This window comes from Lissotriton vulgaris, chromosome 7, assembly GCF_964263255.1.
Source record: "Lissotriton vulgaris chromosome 7, aLisVul1.2, whole genome shotgun sequence".
Lineage (NCBI taxonomy): Eukaryota > Metazoa > Chordata > Amphibia > Caudata > Salamandridae > Lissotriton > Lissotriton vulgaris.
Window position 1 is genome coordinate 29,413,954 of NC_141695.1, and position 9,727 is coordinate 29,423,680.

Here is a 9,727-nt window from a genome sequence, read left to right on the forward strand (position 1 = left end):
CTAGTTTAGTACCCTAATAATGCCCCCATGGGAGCTGACCCATTCATGTGGTCCGATGGGTAATAATCTCCTGGGAGGCAGATCAGGTGTATCCACCATTTGCCTGGTCTCAATGGATTTGAAGCCCTCTTGCATGAGGATAACAAGGAGGTTTGATGGAAGTGTGCCAAGTCAAGTTTTGCCTTTTTTGTATAGTGAATGTTGATCTTAAATGTCACATTAATCAGTTAGTGTTTGGCTGTGGTACCTTGTTGTGAGAGCATATGTCTTCTCAAACTCTTTCTCTATAGCCTCCTTTTGTATGATTTGTTTCTTAGCTGAGGAATGGGAAACTCCACAGGTGTGATGCCACATGCCATAAGACAAACATATTCATGCATTAATGCCAATAGGGTCTTAACCTGAATATCCACCTCCCATTGGATATACAGGTTAAGAACTGGTCTGAGCAGGCCTTAGGTTTCAGCAATATTCGCGCTTAGCGAAAAAAAATTTCTCACTACGCCTGCATTGATAATAGGTGATAGCAATGTTAGCAACTGCTTTCAGTCGCTAACAGGTAGAGTACGCCCACTTTGCATGTCATTAGTGAAAAATATCGATGACATGCAATGCGGGCCCCGAACCGCTTGCTATGGCCTAAAAGCTGTCGCTAACTGCTGTTAGCAACAGCTTGCTAATAGGGCGATACAATTATCGCCCCTTTAGCGGGAAAAAGTCCCACTAAAGTGGCGATACAATGATTGATAATATGCCCCTTGGTCTTGATGTTATAAACAAACTCTGTTAATTCATGGGGCATGACCAGAGATAAGGATACATTCTATAAGTACAGCTTACATGATTAAATTACTGCAGTACAGTGTTTGTCTGCCTTAGTTTCCCTATAGCTATTTTCAAAGCACCTTTTACATCCTTGTTTCTCAAACTGTAAAGAACTGGATTCAACATTGGAATGACGATCATATACATTACAGCAAATATCTTGTCTTTGTCCAAGGAATAGCTTGAGGTCGGTCTCAAATAAACACCAAGCTCAGTTCCATAGAACAAAAAAACTGCAGTCAGATGAGAGGAACATGTGGAGAACAACTTCTGTCTCCCTGTGTTGGAGGGAATTTTCATGATATTTGAAATGATTAGCACATAGGAAGTTATTGTTAAGATGAAAGGCCCAAGTCCCGCTACAATACCTCCTCCAATAGTTGCGATATTTATGAAATATGTGTCTGTGCAGGATAGTTTCAGAAGAGCAGTGAGATCACAAAAGAAATGATTGATTTCATTAGATGCACAGAAGGATAAATTTGATATCATAAAAACATGTGGTATAGTGTCAAGACAGCCTATTGTCCAGGATGTTACAGTCAATGAAATCATGGCTCTTTTATTCATGATAGATGCATAGCGTAGGGGGTTGCAAATTGCAAGGTACCTGTCATAGGCCATGACCGACAGTAAGTAAAACTCTGTGCTGATAAAGCAAGCGATAAAATAGAATTGAAGAATGCATGCAGAGAAATTAATGGATTTGTCAGATTTCTTGGCTTTCAGGCAGACTGCCAGCAGTTTTGGGATGGTGACCGTTGTCAAACCAATATCTAGGAAAGATAAGTTATTCAGAAAATAATACATGGGCTTTTGAAGATGTGTATCAATGCATATTAATGTAATAATGACAAGGTTTCCCAGAAGAGTAAATAAATACATGACTAAGAAGAGAATGAAAATTGGAACTTGCAGCTGAGGATTTTGCGATAATCCCAAAATTAAAAATTCACTCAAGCGAGTCCGATTCTCCTTTTCCATAATTCCAGGGATTTGTGTTGTTGTTCAATGAACAAAGGAAGATCTGGGGAAAAAGCAAACACAAGATTATGAAATGAAATGAAATGAATTTGTACTTGTATAGCGCCCTGCTACCCCAGCTGGGGTGTCCTGGCGCTGTAATCATACAGCTGTGGAACCCTTCCTGGCTTTTCCCTGTGAAATGTCCACTCCTGGGCACCCCCAAGGTGAAGCCAGGCATCCGAGCGCTGTTGGGGCCGTTGTGGAGATTAAGCAAGCTATTGCCCAGAGTTGCAGAGTGGGAAAAGCAAAAGATATTGTAGCTGAATTAAAAAGCATTGATCTGGCTAAATTGTTGGCATTGCTTTGTAGTGTATTAAAAAAATAAAGACCTGAGTTGCAACTAGTAGGCCAAATGATGAACATCAGCCCGAGGATGAAAGCTGTGTTGCCACCAATTACTGTCCAGGTAGTAGCCAAATATTGAGAGAGAGTGGGTGATCACCCCTTCCAAGACTGTCATTAATACCGTTTCCAGCCCTGGACCTTTGTGCGATAGCCTAATGCATTCTAGATGTTGTAGTCATGTTTTGATTTCATTTTACCAATTAGCATCCTAAATGAGTAATTTGTTGATTAAAAGTTTAGGAACTGCAACATTGTCCTTAAGGGCCTGGAGTCAGGAGGATCAAACCCAAATGGGGACTGAGGTGAGTATCATGGAGCTGGTACAGGCCCAGTGCTTTATTTGAGATGGTGTTTTCCGGTGCTAAGCACTGTCACTTAATTATCGGCACTGACATTTATGACAATCTGCAACATGGTGGCAGTGTTTGTCCAATTTAGAGAGGAGCATAACAAAAGTTGTTTATTATTTCAATATATATTAAAAATGACTAATACCTTTTGCCAAAGCCATTCTTATGGGGCTGGGCGCCTGGATCAGTCAGAATTGTCACACTTGTAGGATTGTGATGGTTAGCAGCTGGGTTGATACTGTAATTGGCAGCACTGACTACGGCAAATGGGAAACATCCTTTACGATGCAACTTTTACAACGCAGTACCTTTACAACGCAGGTTTTTCAACGCAAGTCATTACAACGACTTGAACTGGGGGGCGCTCTAGGATAGGTAATAGTTTAATTTACTATCTAACACCTTCCCTACTATCCACGGGGACTGGAGTTGGAATAGTAAATTAAACTATTCACTATCCAGCACCCCCCAACGCAAGTCGTTGTAACGACTTGCGTTGGAAAACCTGCGTTGTAAAGGCATGCGTGGTAAAAGCATGCGTTGTAACAACGCACATCCACGGCAATGGGTGGCGCAAGCGGAAGTGGCCTGCTGACGAGGACTCTGACACTCATTTATTTTGCACATTAAACACTGTGCAGGCATGATGGAAAGGATTGTCTTCGACTGAGCAGCATGTTTATTGAGCTCATCAGGGTGGCTTGTGCATTTCAACATGACTATCTGCTTCTATTGTGGCTTTGAATTTAGTTTACTTGATTGATTTTTCAAGCAGTATGCGTATACAGCCTTTCAGACTCAAAGGAGGCGGGCCCAGTGCGTGGTCACATCTGTTGTGTCATATTCACTCTTACATTTTGTGTCTGGAACTGTTCAAGTCACAGTCAGCCTTATTTTGTCCTTACAATTTCTGGGGGGCATTTATGTACATGCTTGGATCATAGCAGTTTTGTACTCAATATCATGTACGTTGCACATGTATTTATATGTGATCGTTTTCATGCCGGAAACAATTTCCCCCATTATTTAAGCTCAGACCTTCCAACTCACATGGTGCCACTATCTGTCACAATATATTGACGTGTTTCCAGCTAATTGTTTCGCAGCCCGTGTCCATTACGGGTGTGAAACATCCCGAGGATATTGGTCGTAGCCTCAGAAGCTTTTTGGGGGTGTTAAAAGGGGAAGGTAGTGAATTAAAGTGCTTCAGGCTGTGCTCAGCTCTTTGCTTCACCCCATGTGAGAAACTAGCTTAGTAAATGGTGCTCAATTTTGTAAGTGTAGCACCCTGCACTATTCCAGACAACTCTTATGGTGATTTTAGGGGTCTTAGACAAGCTTAGAAAGTTCTCTAAGTGGAAGCTGTAGAGAGCAGCCTTCAGGCTTAGTCCAGAAGGAGTGTAAAGCAGCTTCCTTTACCAGACCTTAATCTTAATGGTATGGGTTAAGTGAAAAAGAACCACACAGTATTTATAAAAATAGATATTTATTTTAAGACACTAACACATAACAATATCTCCTACCCGGAGATATAACACAATGCACATAATACTTTGCATATAAAACAGGTAAGTAGCACAAATACACAGTGGATGCCAGGGGGAGACCAAACCATATTCAAAATGGGGGAATACGAACCATGACTCAAGATAAGAGTAGACCCATAAAACGTAACCCAAGGGGACCCAAGGACCCACCCAAGGTGAGTATCTAGAAACTTCACAGAGGTCGTGTGCAGAGTGGGAACTCCACCGCGCACTCATTTAAATTCAATGGGTAATTTGCAGTTGCAATTTTAAAGAACAAGACCCTTCCCAATGGACCCTGAAGAACCACAGTGGAAGACAGAAGGTTGGAGAGTCATCCCACCTGTGGATACCCTTGGAAACAGGATACCTACACCAGGGAAGTCGGTGCATAGGTGTGAAGTGAGGTCGCAAACCACAGTCGAACCCAATGGAGAACTTCGGGAACATGCTGCTAAAAAATAAGGTGAAAATGTCCGGAGGAACCGTGGATTCAAGTTGAGATGTACCTGCAAGCGGACAGAGGCTATGCCACTCAGGAGTGACCAGGAGGTACAAAAGATGAATACCCACAGATGTCAGGAGATGCAGAAGAGAGGACGATGAACTTGGAGCTGCAGCTGTGTGGACCAGACAATACTGAGGAGGACTGGAAGCCATTCAAAAGCTTCCTCGTGCCACATATTGAGAGCTGAGGGCTCGGTGTCCATTTAGAGTACCAACATGCCTTGGCAACTGCAAACAACATGGTAGACAAAAAAAGTGCAGTGTTGAAACCAGCAAGGTCCAAATGACTCACCAAGAGTAGGGGAGTTGGAGTAGGCCGTGAGCAATCAGGGAGCCCACTGGAGTCAAGAAAGACCCTGAAGAGGAACCACAGGCCGCAGACACAGGAGTTGCAAGAGGACCTCCAGCAGCTCACCAAAGATGCAGGACCACTGTGCAAAAGATGTGGTGAGAAGAAAGATCTTGGCTTTAGGTTGGAGCTTCTTGGAGCCCTAAGATCCCTGTTGAGTGAGAGCAGTAATTCCTACTCCACCCGCGTCCCCTTCAGCAAAATAATTTTAGTTTAATATGTGTAAATTAATAATAAAAACATGAAATATTGAGTTAGTAGTGCTGTAGCATTGGTTCTTATGTTCTATGTTTAAAATAAATATATACAATTAAATTGCATTAATATTAACATTAATATTAATATAATTATTTTTTTAATTGTTTCTGTACTTTGCCATAGGGAGAATACACTTGCAGTGTGGAGGCCTCCTTATGGTATGTTAGGGGGAAAAATAAAAAAGTTTTTTTAAATTTGGAAAAGCTAATTCCATTTTTTTTAGGTTAATGTAAATTAATTCTATTTGAATGTAGAGCAAAAGGAAAAACACTATTGACTTTGAAACAGATATTTGATTAAAAGTTTAAATTACAAAAAATATTCCCACTTAAGGTAACAAAACATATTTTTATAATGCATTAACACGTGTTAATTGTTATGTCGGAGAGTAGTGATGTAACTTGAGTTAAATTTCAATCAAATCTTTCCTCTCACATTATTCAGGAAGTAGAGCAGGAGCTCCGTGCCCAAGGTATTGGTTTTTTTGTGGTTCAGTTAGAAGATGTTGTTTAGGGCCTGCCAGTTGATCTCAAGCATCGGTCTTGACTTGCCACAGAGGATTTTCTGCAAACCAAGTGGAATTTCCTTATCCGGAATTTTCTCTTTCCAAACACTTTAAGCAAAATAACAAAGGAGTTTAAGATAACTTGGGGGGGGGGTGATTATGGTATCTGTACCTATTTCACAATAATGCTTTGGGCTCACCAACCTTGTCTGCTTTTCAACAAATCCCCCCCAGAATTCAGAGTGGTTCATGTTTTATGAGTGATTGGTATTAGGACAAAAGCCAACCCATGTGAACCAAGCACCTCTCATGAAACCTCTTTTTTATAAAAATGTTATTGAGCAGAGTAAACAAAAAAAAGAATATTAAGAAGGAATACTCATACAGACAACAACATTCATACTTCTGCAATCATTACCATTAGAAATTATTCTCCCAACAGACATTATGACATTATCAAAACTATTTCTTAGATAGTAGTGCAGGTGCTAAATTGCAGATTTTCCCCAAACTTCCTCTTCACTAAATTGTCAATATATACTTTACAATAGATTAATCAAGTACTTTGACTTATCTTTTATTCAGTACCTTTACATATTGTAGATGTGCTTAACTACATTACTATAGAGTCAGCTGGGTGTATTTACCCTTGGAGATCTTTTTCCATCTGATCCAAATACTTCCATACTGAGATAAATCTTTTATTTGCTCCAATCCTTTTTGCATTCGCTTCTTCATATTTGTTTACTCAACTCATTTTTAAATTACATTCTAAAAAGGTTGGTACTTTTGTTGTTTTCCAATTCTGGAGGATCAATGAGAGTGCCACCAAGGTAGAAATTGCTGAAAACATTTCCCCCCTCTCGTTAGTGACTGGGTTTGGCTCTGTTTAAATAAACCGAAAAGTGCTAACTCAGGCTCAGGTTCTACCCTTCTGAACAGGCCACGGCTAAGTTAGACACAAATTTATTAACCAAGCACCTCTCATGAAACATCCATGGCTACAAGAATTTTCTGAATTTATTCAACTCTAGTCTGGATGATCATTTTTTTCAGTGTTTATCTTGCAGGAAACTTGGTCAGGGGAACGCACTCACTGTAACGGATATATCTGCTGTGCCAAAAGCACCTACCCTAACGTTCACAGAGGGGTATCCATAATCTTTCAAAACAAACTAAAAGGACAATTACCTACCATAAAAGTTCCCTGAATTGAAAGTCTGCTCTTCTATCTTGAGCTCTCTGCCACCTTCCCCTTTTCAGGAATATTGATGTATCACCCCTCAGGTCCTGCTTCAGAATTTAGCCAAGCTCTCCCACAGTTATTAGCTCAACTTAGCCTACAGAAGTCCAATTTCACATTACTGGTTGATCTTAATCTACATATTAACAATTATACGGTAGCAGTAAAAGCATAAAAAACCTTATTAATGACATGGCATCCATCCAGATGATTCAGTTCGTAAAACAACCATCCACAAATTGGGCCACCTATTGGATCCTATTTTCTGTAATATCACTGAGCTCAAAGCGGATGCTCCTATCCTAATATATTGGTTGGACCACCACTTAGTGCCCTTTTCTTTTCACACAACCATGCATAAATGATAAATTGCCCCTCCCCGCTAAGCAAGTCAATGCTGGTCGAAACTGGATACCATTTGTTGTGAAATGCTACCTAGTGGAATCAATCCCTAGAATGGAAGTGGAAATTGGAGAAAGATATAATGAGTTTGAGGACTGGCTCAGAAGCTCCCTGGATGCCCTGTTCCCTATGAAGCCCCGGGGGCCAAGTCGTCTGGTAGGATGCACTCTGTGGTTCTCAGCAAATCCAATGAAACTAAAAAAGGAAGCAAAACAAATGTATAGAGTGTGGAGAAAAACATATATGTTGCCTAGCAAGGCATTATGCAAGGAATCGATGACAAAATACCAATGCTCGATTATAGAAGTAAGAATCTCTTACTCAGTTCCAAAATAGAAAATGTCCTCCAAATCTTCAAAGAATTATTCAAACTAGTAAATAGTCTTATCAGTGGCAGCTGTTGACGGTTGAAAGTGGTGAGGCGTAAAGTTATCGTGGTGTTGCACTGAGGAGAGCAAGCGTAGCGAGCAAGCGAGCCCGAACAACCTACAGGGGGGTCAGGGGTTTTACACCCGAGAAGATTTTGAAAAAAGGGTCGATAAATGGAGCATTTTCAAGCAAATTTGATGAAGCGGGAAGGTTGATAAAGCACTTGCGAAAGCATTATGACATCAACAGTAGAGATTTTATATGATAATGATGTAGGTAGTCGCTAGTTCAGTATAATCATGTGAGGTGTCAACACTCAGGCTGTATTCTCCTCCATTCAACAAAGAAAATATTTCTAAAACAATCAGTGCACCGAAAGTCTGGAACCCAATTCCACCAGATACCATACAGTCACGTCTTTCCAAAAACCTCAAAACAGAATGGAAAATCTTACTATTCAAATTACCCTTCCTCCGATAATGGCATCAGCTGATAATTGGGTCTAGTTTTTCTTGACACACCAACCTGTTATCACAATCACCTTACATGGACATCTGGCTAAATCAGGTTATAGGCATCTTAACCAGAACTCCCTATAATCGTAAATAAATGTATTTTTCTTTTTTTTATTCTTGCACAGAGAAACATAACCATCTGTAAAGTGGTCTGTGAGCTCCTACGAGCGCCTAGGGGCTTACTCTGTGCTATATAAAACTGCAGATAAACTAACAATTGAAATAAAAAAGTGTGAAGAAATATTTATTTGTTTCCTCTTTTGTATGGTCCGACTCTGGGTGGCTGTAGGGTCTTTTCATTAATATATATGGGGATTTATTTGCCATGAGCCCATGAGGTGACTTGCAACTGGTCTTGCATAGCTGGGACACTTTGGTTGTACTTGTATTAAACAAGTAGTGTGATCATTTATCTGTTGAGGTATTAGGGTTCTTGTTTACTGGCAGCAGCGGAAAAATGGACCACACACCACAGGTAGGCCATCAATATAGTTTGCAAAGTTCCAGCTAGGATGCAACACCTACACCCACATCTGTTGCCAATGGATATTAAAAAATGTAAATATAGGCAATGTGCCCTTTACACACTTATAACAAAGGAATGTAAACCTCTAAATAGTGCTGAGCAAAAGTTCCCATGTGGTAAACATGCACAGACTCTTCTTATGTCTCAGCAGACACACATTTCCTTTCGTCCACTAGACTTAGGGATGTAACTATGCATATTGATACATGTAAATCAAATATCTTAATGCTAAAATAGTGCAACCTATATGCCCTGCTTAAGTTAGTTTCTAGCATCAGCACAGAGGTTACAAACTGATATATAATATTGGAAGAGAAATGCCTGGTTGTACTGTGGAATTTAGGGTTCATGGAAAGGTGGAGGCACTGATATATAGTAATGAATTGTAAAGTGTGGTGCAAGACTTCTAGGCTCTACCCTCACACAGCCTGCCTACTTCTGCGACTCAGGATGACGTGTGTCCATCCCAGGACAGGTCAGCACAACTGGCATTCACTACTGAGGGGGAATATGTTTCCACAGGGAAAGGGAAGGAGCACACCAAGGGCATACTTGTATTCCACAGTGGCTAGTCCTGACGCCCTCTGTAGTCCTTTATCCTACAACCACTGAGCTTGGCCGTTCCTGCAGCGGACTCTGAGGGGGTTCTTGGACAACAACTCTCTAACAAACTCCAGAATACCTACATAAATAGACGATGGATGGGTTTTCAGGCCGCAAGATACATGTTGCATTTGCGATCAGCGTTGTCCCCGCAGCAACGCATGAAGTCCTACCAGTGAGGGTAAAGTTTGCACTACTGACGCCTTCTCTGCACATTGTGTGCATCTCTATTGTTTGCACTGCTATTCATTTATGCAACCGTCTACGCTGCCGTGCACCCGTTGTGCCTGCTCAGAGGGGGAGGAAGCTTAGACTGTGCTGCCTGTACTAGGGACTATTATGAACGTTTTGAGACAGGAGCGTGCCTGTCAAAGCTGC

At 41.0% G+C, this 9,727-nt stretch overlaps 1 protein-coding gene across 1 annotated transcript; it reads right to left on the minus strand.

The window, feature by feature from the left end:
• Positions 1-849: 849 nt before the first annotated feature.
• Positions 850-1,809, minus strand: LOC147700583 (olfactory receptor 5AR1-like). The gene has a single exon (XM_086929134.1). The coding sequence runs from the start codon at positions 1,807-1,809 to the stop codon at positions 850-852; it is 960 nt and encodes a 319-aa protein (XP_086785260.1).
• Between the last annotated feature and the right edge of the window lie 7,918 nt (positions 1,810-9,727).